Source organism: Chamaea fasciata, unplaced genomic scaffold (genome assembly GCF_029207755.1).
Source record: "Chamaea fasciata isolate MVZ Bird 193981 ecotype frontalis unplaced genomic scaffold, bChaFas1.0.hap1 SCAF_1, whole genome shotgun sequence".
Taxonomy (NCBI): Eukaryota; Metazoa; Chordata; class Aves; order Passeriformes; family Sylviidae; genus Chamaea; species Chamaea fasciata.
In genome coordinates, this window is record NW_027094086.1 from 5593856 (window position 1) to 5613182 (window position 19327).

Consider the following 19327-nt stretch of genomic DNA (forward strand, 5'->3'; position numbering starts at 1 on the left):
TTGTTTTTTTATCATGGTAGGATACACAGGACAGTCATGAGTGTATGTTCATATTTCAAATATTCTGGGAGATGTAAGATATTTGTGGACTTCTTTCCAAACACCCAGATGTTACAATGGGTTGCTCTTTTATAAACCTACTTATGGATGTGTGGAATGTGCAATCTGTAATGACAGAAATATATATAAACTATTGCATTTTAAGGGAAATAGGCTATCCTGTTTTTTAACACTCTGGTTTCTGTTTCAGACAGGCTTCTTCACCCCACACCCCAGGATTCCTGTAAGTAAAATCTCTAATAAATATGGACTCTGGCTTATCCCTTCTTGTATCTGATAGACACACAGCCCTTAGTGTTTTCTGTGTTATTTAAATGCTTTCAGTAAAGAACCTAGATTGAGTCTGGTTCTGGGCATCCTCATCACTGTAACCAGCTATGGTGAGAAGTCCAAAGCTATGCTGGTAAGATCAGCAGTCAAGCCAGCTGTGGCTGGGACAGAGCTGCATGACATCCCAGCCTCTTAAACCAAGTTTAAAATGAAGATTTAGTTTCCATTTGCAGCACCTAGTGGAAAATAAATGACATAACATGGTCTGTGGATAAGTTTGTTACGGATCAGGAGGTTTCAAGGATGGCAGAGGTAAGCTGTAGGAGTGCCATTAGAAAAAAACCATATATGCCAAGTTCTTCAGAGGCTGAGGAAGGAAATAAGGATATGAAGTAGTACTGGAAAAAGAGACAAGATTTCTTTGGCTTGCTTTTCCCCTTTGCTCAAAGGTTATGCTTATATATATATACACTAAGGAAACATGCAGAACAATGACATCTTATGTGGTCTTTGTAGGGTTATGGTTACAGAAGGAGTTTTTTCTTTTGCTTTGAGTACATTGCTCTTGTAAATGAGCTGCAAGACAGTAAGAAATAAAAGGCCTGAAGTGTGTCAGCTGTTCCATTTGCTGGGATTGCCCCATGTACAAGATGACTGTGGTGACACCTGCCACAGCACAGCTCTGCACATAGCACTGTGAGGGAGGAGAAGGGAAGGTAAGAATAGTTACCTTGGATGTTAAGGTGTACAAAATAAAGTGTCAGAAGGGGGTGATGAGCCTTAGGAGAGTGTCACAGGTAATGCTACAGAGGTGGCAGGACCAGCAGGGTGCTGACAATTGTCATGGGCTCTCCAAAAACCAATCCTTGCCATTGATTCCCATTGAGTGTGTGTTGTATTGTACCAGGGAGTTATTTCATGTATATTTAGGCTAGTCAGTTAGGATCATGAAATATTCTTGGAGATGGGGGGAGGGAATCACACTGGTGGTTGGGTATGATGGATGGAAAGAAGCAAAAGCAGTAAAAAAAGAGGTGACTCCTTACTTTGTCTTCTGTCTTCCACTGTGGCCGGGCACAGCTGAACCCCCAGCTGTTCTTGCTTTCCTTTAAGTAGCACAGGAATTAATGAGGCATAGTGGAGACTATGGGAGGACACTGCTGAGAGCAGGTCATGAAAGCTGTAAGTCCTCTTCTGGGCCAGGCTGGTGGCAGCTGTTGGCTGTCACTGTGTCTTTTCTGTGCACTGAGGGGTAGGTACAAAGTGGGTGGCAATGGATTAAGAGCAGCTGCCAGTGGGCAGCACTAGCAGGCGTTGTTAACAGCCTTGGAGAGAGTCATGGATTTGGCAAACTTGAAAGGACTTGCAGGCAGATTTGCTGCTGGGTTGTGTTAGCAAAAGCCAGCTTTGTCCAGCAGCAATGGCCAGCAGGTTGAGGGAGGTGATTCTATCCCTCTGCTCTGGTGAGACCCCTCCTGGAGTGCTGCATCCAGCTCTGGAGCCCCTGAAACAAAGACACTGTGGATGTCTTGGAGCAAATCCAGAGGAGGCCACAAAGACGATCAGAGCCTTTAAACTGTCAGAGGGCAGGTTTAGATTAGGTATTTGGAAATAGTTCTTTACTGTGAGAGTGCTGAGACACTAGCACAGGTTGTCCAGAGAAGCTGTGGGTGCCCCATGCCTGGAAATGTTCCAGGCCAGATTACATGGGGCTTTCAGAAACCTGGGCTAGTGGGTGGCGTCCTTTCCAATGGCAGAGGGGTTGGAATTAGATGATTTTAAGATCCCATCCTCCCCAGACCATTGTGTGAATCTACAAAAAAATCCTTCCTTTGCCCATGTCTGTGGCTGTTAGATATTGCACTACTGTGCAAGTCAAGTATCAAGGAAAAAGTGGAAGAAAGGTAAACCTTAAAAACTTTCCCCCTTTACCTGTTGCATTACTTCTTCCCTTTGCAGTTTTGTTTTCCCTGGTAATGTTCATCCTTCCACTCAGTGGCACCATCCCTGCCTACAGATGAACTGACCTATGTCTGTGCTTTGTTGTTCTGCTCTCTCAAAAGAGTTTCAGAATTTGAAATGCCATTACACGAAACAATTTCCAGGTGCAAGCATACAGGTTTGCAGCTTTAGACCCTTTGCTTGAGCTGCTTTAAGTGATCCTGATGTCTTTCTGAAGGACACTAGATGGCATCAGGGACTGCCTGGTTAAAAGTTGATCTAACCGGATGCTACTTGTAGAGTAAAATTCCTCCCATTATTTATCACAGATGATAATATTTATTCATAATGCATAATAAATGCAAGCATAAGTAATATTTATGCAGCTACACTTATTTTTTTCTGTTAGAGAATCATTTGAAAATGGACTCTGAATTCCCAAGTGTTGCAGAAACGATTGGCAAATAGCAGATGTAAATAAAATTCAAGCTGATTTGTCTGGCTCTGCGTTTTGGCTGATCACTATTCCTTGCTTGTGTGTGTAGCTTAAATCACTGATGTTCTTACTCTTCCTTGATTGTATAATTGAAACACTTGGTATGTTAAATAATGAATAAGTAATGGTTGCTGTTGCCTGAATGCATTTGTTCATAACAATGTAGAAATGTGAGTATTCGTGTAGTGCCTGGTTTATTCCAGCTAGTTTCATAATGGTGTGCTTTCCGTTTCAATTTATAAAAAGCAGAAATACGGATTTATTGATTATTGCTCTAGACCACAGGTCAAAGATGATGAACTTCTGTCTGAATGCATATTCAATTTACTGTTAGGAGGAAGAACAGGAATAAATTAATCTTATTAGGCAGTGATGGTGGTGCATGAAAAAATGTACTGACATTGCAGGAGGGAGAGGAAGCTTCCTGAATGTATGGAGATGTTAATAGAACTAGAGATCAGGAATAGCTGTGCAGTGCACACCTCTGGAAATGCTCCAGATGATCACTGAATGCTTCTATTTTGTAGATGGAATAGGGAACTTTCTTTATCTGGGACCATTGTAGGATGACATTAGGGCTGTGGTCTTACAAAGAGGTAGTGCAGTGGCACTGGTGCTTTTACTATTGGTCACATCATGTGGCCTCTTAAAATGTTAGAGATTGATTTTTTGATTTTGGTTATATTCCTAGCTACTCTTCTGCATGAGGGCAAAATATTGTCTTTTTAAGCTGAATGTTTTTTCAGTTAGTATCAGAACAGACCAAGAAGTCTAGACAGCGTTCTCCATGTCTTAGTGTGGCATTCAGTTTTGACGCATTGACCTCAAAGTCCTTTGAAGAAGCTGTCAGAAATGGATTACTAATTGAAAGAGCCCACTTAGTAAACAGGACTAGTGTGAGTTCCAGCCCTGGAATTAGCTTTTATTTCTCTCTTTGTCTTTGTTTTATATCAGGGTGAACCTGGACCAAAAGGGGACAAAGGAGATCGAGGAATGAGTGGAGAACCTGTAAGTACAGCCAAGTGTTTCTTCAAGGCTTTGAACTTTAGCAAGAAGAGGACATGAGAGTGGTCAGTTTTGGAGGGAGAGGGTGGGACATGCTCCTTCTGTAGTTGGGATGCTTCTCTCATTTGAAATAGCCACAGTGGTGCTTATCTTTGTACTGCCTGTAGAGGAAGCTAGATGACTACTGGAGTTTAAGCACCTAATCTGTAGTTCTGGGCCTTAGTAGTTGAAAAGAGGACTATAGGATTTGCTAGACAGAGCTTGGCTGGCAGTAATTTATGTGCAGGATTTATTAAGAGATTTTGAAGTGATGTAGTGCAGCTAAATTGTGCATTTGGGTACTGCATTTGTAATTCTGGACTCTCTTGTTCTGAATGGAGCTCCCAGAAGAGACGGAGCCCTGTGCAGTGACAGCCTCTGTAAAAATCACACTTTCTTCTCTCAGTGGAAGGAGCTCCTTTACCTCTCCCTCTGTTTTGCAGGGATTACCTGGGGTCCCAGGTGACCAAGGTGTGCCAGGACCTGCAGGAGTACAGGTAAGAGGGACTTTGAAGAAAATCTTTGACATGACTAGAGTGGAGTGCCCTCAAGGTCTGTATCACTGTAAATAATTCTTCCCATATGCACCAGCAGCCCATTTCTTTTTTCTCACTGTTATAAGTTCAGGGAGTTCTGTAGAGGTATTTACTTCTGTTGGACTGCAGGACAACAGGAGGAAAGTCAGGTCAGAAATAGTGTCTTGGTAGCATGGTCAGTATTGTCTGAGAGACTTCTTCCAGCTTCATGGCCCTTCAAGAGGGCACCTTGTACTGCTGCTACCAAACCACAGGTCTTGCAGATAAGTCACTGCAGTACATTTTCAAAACATTTCAGAGCTGTCAGATTCAACCCCAGCTCATCTGATCTGGAGTGAGTGAAATGGTTCTATGGTCTCAACAATCTTCAGAAAATTTATTGGGTCACACAAAACTATTTGCAATCAACAGTGAGGTATTTCCATTCAACATAGATAGGTGTTCACTCTGTCATCATATGTGCTGTGCCAAACCTATATAATCAGCAATACTTGGGCATCTATACCTTTAGCAGATTAACAGCAGACTGAGCATTCAAAAAAAACCCCAAACCAAAAAAACCCAAAACAAAAACCAAAAAAAGCAAACCAAAGAAAACCAAACCCCCCAAAACCAAAGAAAAAAAGCACAGTAATGCCATGCAACTTTTAACTAACCTCTGCTAAATGGAGGACAGTTCAGTGAGTAAATTTTGTCCTGCAAAAATCCTTCAGAAAGGGCTCTGTGATATGTATGATTAGAACAAACCCTCTGCATGGGGATCTATTTTTATCATTTCTTGATGACTGATGTTTATATTTTGGAACTTCAAGGCAAGTCTTCTGTGAAGGGAGACCATCAAATTTCAGCTGGAAATTAAGTAGTTGGTAGGCCTGAGGATAGGAGGGTGTTTCACTCAGATGAATACCTGCAGGTTTCAGCATCCTGTGCTGAGAAACAGTAGCTGAGCTGATCAGTCATTACTAACTCTTCTTAAGTCTCAGAGTTTTATTTTTATAGTTCTTTTCTTTTTATAGTTTTCTCTCTGCATAGAGAACTGGGAGCTGTTTCCTCAGCCATTAACTCCTCTGTGAATTGGTTAACAAAAAACATTGCCTAGTACACATTCAGGTATCTTGAAGCCTTTTTTGTCTGGCAAGAGGTCTCCTTCCATGTCTAATCAGCTGGTATCTCTCCTTTCTGCACAGGGTGCAAAGGGGGAGAAAGGAGCCCGAGGAGAGGTTGGAGCCCCTGGAGAGACTGTGAGTAACTGCTTCCCTTGTAGTATTTCCCCTGACAGTAATACACCTGAAGGACACTGACATCAACATCTTGTGGATTTGTAGTCCCAGGCTGCTTGGGCACAGGGCACATTCTAATCCACAGCTGGAAGAGGCTGTTTGTGGGCAAACAGGACAATCTGCACCAAACAGATCAATGCCCCTTTCAGCCCAGCTCAAGACTGTGCATCTTTTCCTGAGCAAATCTCTCCCTGCCTAACAAAACACCCTTTTCTGAGTGAGTGTGACTGCACTGCAAAGTCAGCCCAGCTCAGGCAGGCAGCTGGAGCAGGGAGCTCACTGCTCAGCACCAGCAGGAATTGGGTTTTGATCGTGGTTGTTTTTAGGCTTCACTGTCAATTCTGCTGTTTTTTTTTAATACTGGGTCATCCAGAAGACTCATCCCACACCCCTTTTTGAGGCATTTTTTTGTAGGGAGTCATGCTCTTGTCTGTCTGTGTGCTTAGGAACAGCAAAGGATTCCTGTCCAGTTTTATTATTGTGAGAGCATATAAGATCTTCGCAGCTGAATAAAGAGGCACAGACTTCCTTTGCAAGCGAAGAAGGAAGAAACACTGAAAAGCTGTTTGAAATAATGATTGAGAGAGGGGATGACTGCAATTAGGAGAAGGAAGGAATGAGAAATCCAAATGAGTCATCCTAGGGCACTGAAATTTCTTCTTCCACCTTTGTGTTCATGATTTTCCTTCTTGGGCTTGTGCTTAGACATTGTCCTTAAGGAGTGTTTTGAACCTAAACCCTGAACTGCCTATTTTCAGGTGTCTTTCAGTCTTGGTTGAAGGACCCCTTAGTATTTTGGAGGGAAAAAAAAAAAAACAACAAAACAACCTCCCCCCCCCCCAACCCCCCCCCCAAAAAAAACCAAACCAAAACAAAAACAAAAACAAAAAACCCCAAAAAACCCATCCTGCTTCCATGAAAACCCATTCCTTGCTTTTATTTCTCTGTATAACCTGGTGGCTCAGAGGATGTTAATGATATGGAAATGCAGGTATTTGCAGGCACCTTTTCTTTTCTTGCCATCCTTTCACAGGCTGCTGCTGCTCTGAGTGTTTCTATTGGCTCATAGACCAGTCACTGTAAATAACACAGAAATAGGAAACCTTTAAACCTCTGCTATGAGCGAAGGCTGAGAGGATTGGGATTGTTCAGCCTGGAGAAGAGAAGGTTCCAGGGAGATCTTAGAGTCCCTTTCAGTGCCTAAAGAGGAAATACAACAGAGCTGAGGAGGGACTTTCTACAAGGGCATGGAGTGAAATGACCGGGGGAATGGCTTCAAACTGAGAGTTGGTTTAGATTAGTATTAGGAGGAAATTATTTCCTGTGAAGGGGGTGAAGCACTGGCACAGGTTGCCCAGAACAAGGTGGTCTGGTGGAAGGTGTCCCTGTTTATGACAGAGGGTTGGTTTGGAACCAGATGATGTTTAAGGTCCCTTCCCACCCAAATCTATGATTCTATGAAACCTTTAAATGTAGCCTGATAACCCCAAACACACATCTCTGTGGGGACATAAATCCCCAAATATATGTCCTCTGATGTCTCGTACGAAATTTTGGGCTTTTTCATGCTACAAAGCTTTGACTTGCAAATGGATAAAGACTTGCAATTCAAAACTATACACTCTGGATGGTTTAGGCTATTTCACCTGTTTAGTGCAAAAGAATGTTTTCAGGTTTTGTTCTCCACAGCAGAGAAAGGTGGAATTGTCAACAAAGCATATTTTGTTGACCTAAATTTATTTTATGATAAATCATCATTCTTTTCTCTGTTCTTCTGATGTTTCTGGCCCAGACTTTTCTTCCTCTGTCTGAGCTAGATTTAGGATCTCTTTTGAGAGAAGGTAGCTTTAAGGTCCCATAAAAACCCTCCATCCTTTTGTATTGTTTCATTATTCTTTACACTTAAAAATTTCAAACAAACATGCTGTTTTTTGCCTTCTTGATGTACAACACCTTGTCCGACATGAAATCCAATCTCACTTGGAACATCTTGTTCCTATGGTGACAGAAGTTGTGATTTATATATGCACACACACACACTTTATTTTTCTTCAAACAGGGTTTGAGTGGACCAGCAGGGCCCCCAGGTCCAAGAGGCTTGCCAGGAAATGTGGTAAGTATGCACCAGTGTATTTGTTTTCCCATCTGTGCCCTGATTTGTTTATTTAATGTGTTTAGTTTTCCCTTCTACGGGGATTACTATGAAGTTCAAAAGGCTGTGTTTCATTAAACTTGTTTCTTATGGCTAAATTGAAAGATCTGGAGGCACCTGGGAATGGTGTATCCATTAACTATCTTCTCATATTCATTTTATCAAGAGGTGGAACAGAGCTCCTTCATTCCTCACCAAATTGTCAAAAGCAATTTTTGCTGCCAACTCTTCAAGAGAAAAAATTCAGTGTTTGTTGTGTCTTTGGTTTTGTTTTTCTTTGCCTTTTTTCCATTTATCCTCTCCTTTTGTAAACAAGACTTCATGATATAAAAATAGCATGGCAAACTCCAGCATTTATTATAAAAGCATGTAGGCATTTAAGCCTGGAGACCCTTAAAATCAATGCAGTGTCTCCCTTACCTGGGGGTTCATCACCACTATTAATTTGTGCATGATAAAACTTTTCATATTTGCTAAAAAAATCTTTGGATTAACTCTACTCCCAGATCCTGAGGACAGGGTAATTTTCTTTCTAGTTGCTGGGGTTTCACTGGATTTAGACTGGAGAAGGTAAAAACCAGCATTTAGATCTCAGGATATGATGTATTCATGCACAGGGGTTTAGAACACAACTCTGTTAGAACCAGAACCAAAGTTTATTACCTGGGCAATCCAAGAAAAGCTAAATTGCCTCTCTACTAATTGTTAAGATACATTCGATTTAATTGTATTAATGTAGTGATTTAATTTCAAACTGAAAGGTGATATTGAAAATGAAGAACTTTGCAATTTCATATTCCATTAAGCAAACTTCTATACCAGTAATACCAATATATTACCTATAAAAGCCAATATAGTTAGAAATAATTTTTACTGGTGCAGAAAGGAAAATAATTATCACATCCATTCTGAGGTCAATCCAATCTTAATGGTGCCAAGACATGATTTCACATCTTAAAATGGAGTACCATTCTAAAATATGTTTTGGTGGGTTAGGAAGTACAGTATTTCATGTAGAGCTCTAAATCATCTCTATTTTGACACAGAATCCTTTGAGACCTGCCAAGATGTTAAAAGGATTGAAAACTGAAATAGAAGAAGAAATGAACGCAGCTCCATTTCCCAGTGTTAGGAGGCTTTTGGCTTCTCTGATAGAGACGTGGTGACTGGGGGGTTGTTGGTAGCATATTAGGAACTGCTGAGAATTTCACAAAATGAAAGAAATAGTTACTGGTCGAATGCACAAATCTGGTACTAGCTTAGTTACTGCTTTTTCTGTTCAGGGATTTTTTATATTAAGAAAGGAATTCCTACTTTAAGGACCTGTTACACAGCTTTTCTGTGGTGTTCTCTGGATTACAGGTTTTCTGTAGTGGGAAATGTAGAGCTGATACTGATCCTTGAGATAAACTGGTCTGTCCCTTTGTTTAAAATCCAATACTGCCTACAAAAAAGCTTCTTACTCTTTCTCTCCAGGGTGTGCCTGGAGGCCCTGGACTCCCAGGAAAGGCAGGAGAAAAGGGGGAAAAGGTGAGCTGGTTCTTTGATGGATTTGTTTCTTATTTTCTTGAGCATTTTAAGTAATAGGGACAGATGCAGTCTGAACTGGAAATTATTTCATAGGTTCGTGGATGGTTAAGACACATGGGTTTGTGAATTCATCTTGTCTGAACTCTCTATTACACGTGCTGTAAGGTTTTCACCCAGTTGCAACTTCCTAATTTACCTAATAAACCACTGAGATATGACTGGATATAATGAAGTCACTACTACACAATTATGGTCTTCTGCTGTCCTCATAACCTCACAAGAGTGAGCATTTGGTGTTCTAAGAAATGTCGATTCATCACATTAAATCCAAAGTTGGAAGAAAAACTGGCTTTCTGTCCCATTTTGTGAGCTTTCTGAAGTCAGGGGCTTGTGTTTGGTCATGCACCCCAGAGTGCCCAGCATACTGGAGTCTTGATCTTTGTTTTCTGGGATTGGAATGATTAATTGGAAACATGAACCCCTATATCCATCTGTTTGGGGCTTAATAGGGGATGAATCCCAGTACCTTCAGTAAAATCTTCTTCAAAATTACTGAGCTCTCCCTCAGTGTCATGTGAGGACCAAGGGCTCTTTCTTACTGAGTGTTGCAGAAAGAGTGATGCACTTCACTCACATGAAAGAAGAAACAGTATATTTTATTGATACAGGACACAAAGTTAACAAAGTTCAATGGTAAATGCCACAGTGGTTTAAAAAGATTTGATGCAAGGTACACTTGATTTTTTACTGCATTGCGGACAGGGACAGACAAAACTGTCAGGGAGACCCTTCCATTGAGTCATGAGGCTCAGAAAGAATCCCTTTGAGTTCTAAACTCTTTCTCAGAGAGGAATTCAGATGTGGCTGTATCCAGAGTTAGTCCTAAGCTTGATCAATGTTTTGTCTAAAGCATTATATGTGTGCAACTAGTCCTTTATATCACTTAGCTAGGGTTTCAAATGCACTTATTCCCATTTTGTTTGCTGAGTATCTGATGTGATAAGGTGATAATTTGAGGGATAACCTGGAGGGGCATCCATGCTCAAGGGGAGATCTGGGCATGCAGGCCCTGGGCTGTCCACTGCTCTTGGGGTAAGATGGTTTGCTCATATTTTCATGCTGGTTACAAATGTTAGTTTCTCCCAAATTCGTGAAGGTGTTGACTAGCACTGTGGTTAGTTAGCACATTGCCCTCGCCTGTAGGGTTGCTATCTGCTCCCCTAAACCTGCTGTGAGTCAGATGCAGCCATCACAACCACATACATCCACTACTCTGCTGCTGCTGGGTGTCACTTGGGCAGGGTTCTGGAAAGCAAAGATCAGATTGGGACTGGGGCACATTCCAACATTTCTCAGTGTCACAGCAGGGAAAACCAATTTTGATGAGTTCAGGTTGGGGTGTGCTCCATGAAGAGAGCACACTGCCACATACAGATGGTTCCCAAAACATTTTGAAGTCTTTATTTACTTCTCTTAATGGAAATTACAAGTGCCTTGAGATTACTGAAGGAAAAGAATTTCCATTAAAGAGTGTTTTCTATGATACCAAAAGAAATCTAGATGAGACAGAAGGGAAAAAAATCCATGTTTTTGAGTTCCAGTGAAAGACCTGAGATGGTAATTGTCTATAGTTTTCTAAAGAGTTCTGATGTCTTCTCTTCTACAGGGTGATCCTGGAAAAGAAGGAAAAGTGGGTTTACCTGGCCCACCTGGTGAGCCAGGGCGTGCTGGAGAGCCAGGCTTGCCTGGGAAGGGTAAAGATGGAGAAAGGGTAAGTACTGCTGGCAAGCTTTGTGCTTGTCTAGTTCAATATGAGGCAGGCAAGCATGACTTCTGCAGGAGAGCATGGATTTACCTGAATCCATGGAAGGCCTGCCTGTGGAAAAATGCTCCAGATCCCATCTGTGCATAAAAAAAATCAGAAAGAACTGAAGATGTATTTCTGAAATTTACATTGAAAAAGAGATCTCCACAAGGAGTAGCCATTGTTCTTTTGACTAGTACAAAAACGATTATTGGAAACATGAACCCCTATATCCATCTGTTTGGGGCTTAATAGGGGATGAATCCCAGTACCTTCAGTAAAATCTTCTTCAAAATTACTGAGCTCTCCCTCAGGGTCATGTGAGGACCAAGGGCTCTCTCTTACTGAGTGTTGCAGAAAGAGTGATGCACTTCACTCACATGAAAGAAGAAACAGTATATTTTATTGATACAGGACACAAAGTTAACAAAGTTCAATGGAAGTTCCCTAAAAGCTTTTAATTCTTGCCCAATTAGCAGATTGTTTGATTTGGTTACATGTTGTCAGTAAAATATTGCCAGGACTGCGTGAGCTCAGGAGAGCAGTGGTGGGAGAATTGCTGCTTGACTATAGCAAAGTCCAGGCTCTTGTTTGGCTGGATGGTGACTGTTTTCTTGGTTTGCTTTTGTCACTTTAGGGGGAAAGAGGACCACCAGGCTTGCCAGGACCCTTTGGACATAAGGTGAGCATGGACTTCATTGTGTATTGCTCATCTTAATCACTTGAACTGGAGAAAAGAACATGGTGCACACATGGTCTGTTTTCCACTGGAAAATAGAGTTTGTGAAGCTCTGACTCAAAAATGCAGTTCCAGCCTTCTACGAGGTTCCTTTCTTTATAATTCCAGCATCTCTGTGAATATAAATACTTGGGTATTAATTAGCTGTGTTCACTTTCCACATTTAAAATACCTTCCTTCCAGCAGTATAAGAATTCAGCACAGATGGAGTTCTCAGGGCACGCTTTTTCAGAGAAACTGTGACTGGGACCCTTTAATCCACACAACCAGAGAGACACTGCATGGCTCAGGAGTGATCTTCTCTCTGGATCACCTGTCAGCCCTCAAAGAACTTTTCCCTACCAGTCAGTCCCTTCACCTCTCTGCAAGGAGGGTGTGAATTATTTTCCAGTAGAACCAGGTAGTCCTGGTTTCTCCTCCTGTACTGAGGCAAAGTCTAGCTAGTTGAAGAGGTTGATGACACTAACTTCTGCTGAAAGTATTGTTTATTCCTTTATAAGCACACGGAAAAGAGAGAAAGGAATAAAACAGCAAAAATCTTTGATTCTGGGATTGTGCTTGAACATTTAATTAGACAGTTCAGAAACTGTCCTCTTTAAAATGACCATGTTCTGATCTGGACTGGAAGAAGAATCAGATGTTGAAACAGATTCTGTAAATGATAAAAGTAGGATTATAGCAATATGAGACCAAATCCATCTACATAACATATTTTTGAAATAACTGAACTGCTATGATTTTCTTTTTGTTTGGATGCGTTTTGTACAAATGCATTGTAGTCTTTTCTATATATCTTTGACAGTTCAGAACACAGACCTACACCCACACAGACACACACTAATAGACTGAGAATTAATATAAAAGTCAGAAAAAAACAGTAGAAGAAATCTCATTAAGTATTCTATTCAATAGCAACAGAAGATGATAAAAGTCTTAATTGTGTGTGGGAAAATACTATTGAAATTTTTGTATTAAAATTATCTTTTTGAATAAAATAACTGATAAGGGATGTGTGAAGTGTTTGAACTAATCAGAATGCATTTTTTCTCACTGGCCTTGCAGTATTATTCCTTTGTAGTAAAAGATTAGCTTAAGAAGAAAGCAAGAAATGGGAAAAATAGGAGATATTGCAGATTTAAATTTGAGTAGGCAGAATTCACAGGTTACAATTTTTCTATCATGCTTCTATATAGCTAGAAATAATGTCATAATAAATAGCATAAATAAGATTCATTGTTATAAATCTACTGCCAACATGAGACCAAATCTCACAGCTGCAATGCAATCCATAAAAATCTTATTGATTTCTCCCTATAACTATAAAGCAGATGTTAAATTAAAGTCTTAAAGCTGAATTCTTTCTTAGCCCTCTGTCTGCAGTGTACATTGAACAATGTCAAGCTGTTTTCTGTGCTGTTCAGATTTTACTTTGAAAATCCTGTTTTTTAGAAGGGAAGGCTCTCTTTTTCTAGCACAGTGCTCGAGAGGGAGTGGTAGAAGTGTTGACTTATATTTTACCAAAATAATTTCATACACCTCTGTGAGTAGGCCTGTGTTGGTAAAGGAAAGGAGAATACTAAGATGCAATAAAACTTCCCTAATCCTGTCTTCCCTGGATAAATTATCTATGTTCAGCAGTTTTTGTGCCTTAGCCTTCTAGCATAGAAATACAGAGAGAGAAAACTGATTGATAGTGCTTAGTGCTTCCCCGAGCCAAGGAAAGTGCCTGCTACTGTTTCTGGAAGTGTTCTGGATGTGTCTCTTGGGGATATGGTTTGGGGTGATTAAGGTGGTGCTGGGCTGGTGGTTGGACTAGCTGATTTTGAAGGTCTCTGACAACCTTGGTGATTCTGTGAAATGCTGGAAATTTGATGCAGTTCACTAAAGTAAATGAAGAGACTTGCAAAGATTGTGTTTCCACTCAGTTATGTGATGTGACATGGCAATCACTGAGCCCACAGAGTTGGGCTGGGGCACCTGTGGTGGAAAAAGGACACTTTATTGGCATGCTGAGACAGTAACTGTGCCATATCCCCAGGCTGCCACAAGCTGAATCTGTCCCTCTGTGGGCAGGATCAGGACCAGATGCACTCATGTGACTTTCTGGTGTACAATCTGGATGGATTTCAGCACATTTTCTCATCACTGCACAAAGCTTCTGACTCTTTCCTTTTTTCCAGGGTGAGAGGGGAGCTCCTGGCCTCCCTGGACAGCCAGGAGACAGAGGAGTGCCAGGAATTGGCCTGGCTGGACCCCCTGTGAGTATCAGGTCCTGCTGCAACCTGTGACAAGGTGAAAAATCAGGCATTGCCACCTGGGGAATGCATTGCCTGTGCTCAGCTGTGCTGAGAGCCTGTGGGACATTTTGCCTTCTGAAGGTGCAGGTTCCAGATGGCTGGAATCCAGAGGCTGCCATTTGTAGCTGACATGTCACATGTCTGTTATGTGGGCTAAAAGTGCTGTCAGATTGATTGGTGTCACTGACTGCCACTCCTGAATTTTGTGCATCATCCTGGCACACTGGCTGTGGATGTGACTGGAGCTCTGATCTCCTGGACAGATATAACCTAGCTGTTGTATAACCCCTGTTGGTAGGGATGACTGTGGCACACATCAATGACATGGTGACACCCCAATAGCAAAATACAAAATCAAATTGCTTAAACTGCTGTGTTCCAAGAAGGCCATCCTCCCCATAATTCCACACAAATATTTGGGAGGTTTGACCATCCATCTCTGCCCTCCTGAATGTCACTTGGTCACGTGGTGTATACAGAAGTTTGCTCAGAAAATTTGCATTTTCATGTGGCTGGGCTTTGATCACTCTAGTACTTGTCATCTACAACTCCTCTAGAAATGAGGGAGATTTGGCAGAGCTCTGGCAGTAATCCTGCTCAGAGACCTACAGCAATGCACTGAATTTGCTAGTGAAACATGTTTAGGAGGAAGCAAATGCTATTTCTGGCTGTAATTGATAGAGGACATCTGAGCCCTTGCATTCTTTTGCAGCACCTCATACATGCCATGATCAGTCAATGTGTGGTTATCAGTGCTCTGTTTGTCTAGATATAAATGTCCCAATTAGTGAAGGAAGTTGCCTTGAAATTATAAGTCATATTGCTGGGTAATGAATTGAAAAATCTGGCTTTCTGAGGTGTATGTCCACTTAATATTTGCTTTTACCATGCTGAATGCTATCTGAGTTAAAGCAGGCAGGATTGGTCCTATTTCACACTGTGACTGTATCATGGCTTTTGTGGTCCTCACAGGATTACCAATGACTGCAGGTTTCCTGGGTCTCCTTTGTTATGATTTATCTAAGGAACAGTGGTGTTCTTGCACTTCTCAGTGTTCAGGCATTCATTAAATTAAAATTAAATTAACAAATTCGTATCTGGCTTGTGTGAAAATCACTAGCTTGTGGATAGTCTTTAATTACAGATTTTTTAGATTCAGTCCAGGGCTAGATGAGTTCATGTCTGCATGCTGATGTACACAGGATGACAAAGTTGTTCTTCACTGGGAATTTAGCATCCTTATCTCCATAAACACAAATGACTAAGGACTTGAATCCAAATGCAGACATCTCTTGTCTCACACCAGAGGATTGGTTTTTTTGGTGTCTTCGTTATTTGCCCACTGTCAGGATGTGTAGCCACCTACACACCACACTGTTCTCAAAAGATATGTTTTATTTATTTAATTTGCTTTACTAAATGCTTCTTTTAAAAATAAAATTAAAAAGCACAACAAAACAACAATCAAACCACTATTATGATGGTTTTTTTCCACTGTAGATTCATTATAACGTCAGCTCTAGTACAAACATGGGAATTGGAGAAAAAACCCTCTGTATAACCTTGAATCTAGCAGACTGTCACAAAGACTGAATCTCACAGTAAAAAACAAAACAAAACAAAAAAAAACACCAAAAAAACCCAAAAACCAGAATAAAATCAGTGGAGTTGCTTCAGTGCATATTACACACTGAATTAAAGACATCAGCCTCTACTCTTAGCGATGTGACAAAACTGTGTTTATAATACTTCAGCCTCAGAGCTGAGAGCCAACAACTCTTTTTAATTGGAATCCTCACCCTGTTTCTTCTTGTGCCCTTAACCTCTCTCAGGCTTTGCTCCCTGCACAAAAAGAATATATAGATGAGGATTTTTTTTTACCTTATCTGTTGAATATTGAGTTACAATTTACATAACACTGAGCAATAAACTTGAGCATTAGCAGAGTGTTATTTCCAAAGGAGTAGGGGACAGCTTGGACGACTGAGGTGAATCCATATGTTTGTACTGAAGTTGCCTAATGGATGGATGCACAGTATAAGAAAAGTTTCAATCTTGCCCTGCCTTTCCCTGTTGGTGTTAATTAAATTAGGCATTTAGCCATTTCTTTAACATGCACTGAGGTGTTTTCTTTCTTGGAGACATTGTGAGGATTAGTGAGTTACTGTGCCAGAAATAGAAAGCGAAAGGAGAGGTGCTACAGTGGTAGCCAATTTATTCAAGCCTTGTTTTGGGTGTTTTTGGAATATCAGATTGATTCACCCATGCTGAGTATGGTACTGCATCACCTCTGTGGTGTTCCTATAGAAGTGGGTACCTGCCAGTGGCTTACTCTACTCAGCTGCACATTTTAAGTTGCATCCCCAAACAAACAGCCTGCACAAGCCCACTGGCCCCCCTGCTTTGACCTAAATTAACGAGCACAGAAGTCCTGTGGGATGTTTTTCCTTGCAATAACAGGTAGCTGAATGTAGTAGTCTTCAGACCCTGGGGGACTTGTCCTGTCCTAGGCCAAGAAATGTGAGGGTGCTGTGGTTCTGTGTTCCCAGACCCAGCCAGGAGCTTGGATTGTCCATGGGCACAGGTAGTGCACACATATCCCCAGTCATGAGTGCAGCACACAGTCCAGTGCAGAGAATGATGCCTTAATGCAGGAGCCGCCCTGCTCAGCCAGAGGGGGATGGAATTTTAAGTGGTTTGATTGCTGTGTCGTTTCTCTTTGTAGGGCCCTGCAGGACCCCCAGGAGACAAAGGGTCACTGGTACAGTATGTCTTTCTAGCCATACCCAAACTCTCGGGGGGGGGATGGGGGGGTTGGGGACCACACTAATTATGTTTCTACCAGTCATTTAATGAGGGCACATGTAATTGCTTTGGTTTTGCTTGAGGAATGGTCACAGGGTAGCTGACCCTCCAAAGGGAACTTCTGTGCATTACCAGGTACCTGTATGCTATACTGAGTTTTGAGAAAGAGTTGATCAAGAGCCTTGGCTGGGTGGAAATTTTTCCTTTTGTGTCAATAGTCCTACAAGAGGCATAATGAGTGACTTGTTTTACCCTTCGGTCAAAAAATTATTTTAAGGCTCACAATTCTTATTGCCAAGGCCTCAAATTTTTAAAAGAAACCATTTAAAACATTTGTCTTAGTTAAATCTTGCTGATTTCAGTATTCACCAAACACACTTCAGTCCCTCAACATTCAGTTTTTCAAGGATGCTTTCAGTTTTTCATTGGGGTGGCACAAACAATTGTGTATCATAGTCTCAGTAGACACTGGCCTAAATTTGCAGCTCAACAGCCAGTGCTAGCAGTGTGATATCCTGGAACTGAGATGAACCTTCTTCTCTACTGTCCTCTGCTCAGTCGTATTTTCTCTCTGTTCAAAAACTTGCCTCCTGTAAAAGAGGCATTATTACCTCTCCAATCAATATATGGGAAGTTTGACTTCAGTGATGCACATGAAGTCCCTTGAGGCACAGAAATGGCTGATACCAGGATAGTGCAATGTGAGTGTAATTATATTTTTTCTTAAACTCTCTCATAGTTGTTTAGGTGCTGTTTAATTTTTCCACCAATAGCTATTAGGTTAAGGATTTCTTTTCTTCAGTTAAGAAGCACCTCATAAATACTACTCACGTTACTGGGTTTGTCTGTTCTCCCCCTACCAGGGTCCCCGTGGTGTACCTGGTATCCCTGGACCACAGGGACCTCCTGGCCAGGATGTAAGTAAAATAAAAGTGTAAGTGTTTAAGAAATTTGTCAGTGCTTGTGTCTAATTTCCTTAAAAATTTGTGCTGATAATCAACTGCAGGATTACTAGGATTGTCCAAGGGACATAATTTGCAGAAGTGAAGCTCTTACAACTTAGGATGCCAAAGGGGAAAATAGTTGGAATAAGGAGGATTGCTTCAATGAAAGTGGGAAACTTCACCACTGAACCATTTTAAAATGAGAAGGGACTTGACAGCATACACTAGCAAAAGATCCTACGCTGGAAAAGGATGGTGGTTACACTGTCTAGGAACTTCTTAGAATCCACTGAGATGAGTACCCTTTCTGCTAAAACAGGGCCACAGCTGTTAAGAAGTTCTCTGTGTGTTCATTTTGCTGCTGCTATTGTGCATGTTTGAGGACATTTTAACCTCTTGGTGCATTGTCCTCCTACTGTCTCAGTGGTGAGTCATGGAACTGAGGAATAGAGAAGAATGTGGCACACTCACAGCTGGAAAGCTGGCCCCTCTCTCTGCCTGGTTTTGCTTCAGTGCTGCATCAGAAATAGGAAAATTTTTTCCTCTATGATGTGGAAACCAGTTCTCTGAAGGAGGCTCTGAAGATTTTGAAGGGCTTGATCTTTGGATTTAAGGGAACACTGTGGGGAGGGGGAAGTGACCTCCCATAACTCTCCTTCTCAGTGCAGCTTCATGATGCTGTCCTGTCTGAAATGGGGACCAGCTCTCACCAACTCCACAGCAAGCACTTGTCACCCCTAGTGTGGCTTTACTGACATCCATCAGGTGGCCTGAAGGGGGTACTTTCCTGTGGAAAGAAGGTCTTGTTTTCTTCTCACCTACTTATTGCCCAGAGAAGCTGTGCATGCCCCATCCCTGGAAGGGGGCCAGGCTGGATGGGGCTCTGAGCAGCCTGAGATAGTGGAAGGTGTCCCTGCCCATGGCACATGTTTGGAACTGTATGATTTTTATGGTCCCAACCGAAACCATTCCAAGATTCTATGACTTTGTACTTTGTCACAAGACAAATTATTAAGCCAGCGTTTTCTTCCACAGCCCATGATAGTTGAAATGGTCCCTTGTGTCCCTGAGCAGCCAGAGATTTGGGATTGATTGTGTCCTGCTTCCTGTCTCTAGATCTCATCACCTTGCCTCAGATGTTTGAAGTTTTTAATTGAGATGTTTTGAACAGGAGACAGGATAGATGGGTTTATTAGAGCTGTACTGTGTGAAGAGTGCCTGAGGCAGATTTTTGGAGTCTCTTTCTGACTCTGCTCAGATCAGCATTGGCTGATCAACTCTTGGAGGTGCAGCACTAAGGTTTTTACATTTCTCTTTTCCCTGCCGAAAATTAACCAAACACAATCATTCCTCAGGCTACTTATAAAACACATTTTCTATTACACTCACTGCTTTAATTGCAGTCAATATGTCTTTCAGAACCTTTCTG

At 41.5% G+C, this 19327-nt stretch overlaps 1 protein-coding gene across 1 annotated transcript in view; it reads left to right on the plus strand.

Annotated features, from left to right (window-relative positions):
* The window catches only part of COL22A1 (collagen type XXII alpha 1 chain), a 201780-nt gene that overhangs the window by 142192 nt on the left and 40261 nt on the right, over window positions 1–19327 (plus strand). The window contains exons 33-43 of the mRNA XM_066203455.1: window positions 251–283; window positions 3722–3775; window positions 4255–4308; window positions 5535–5588; window positions 7687–7740; window positions 9256–9309; window positions 10976–11080; window positions 11751–11795; window positions 14033–14110; window positions 16875–16910; window positions 17818–17871. Coding sequence (XP_066059552.1) covers window positions 251–283; window positions 3722–3775; window positions 4255–4308; window positions 5535–5588; window positions 7687–7740; window positions 9256–9309; window positions 10976–11080; window positions 11751–11795; window positions 14033–14110; window positions 16875–16910; window positions 17818–17871 — 621 coding nt within the window. The remainder of the gene's footprint in view (window positions 1–250; window positions 284–3721; window positions 3776–4254; window positions 4309–5534; window positions 5589–7686; window positions 7741–9255; window positions 9310–10975; window positions 11081–11750; window positions 11796–14032; window positions 14111–16874; window positions 16911–17817; window positions 17872–19327) is intronic.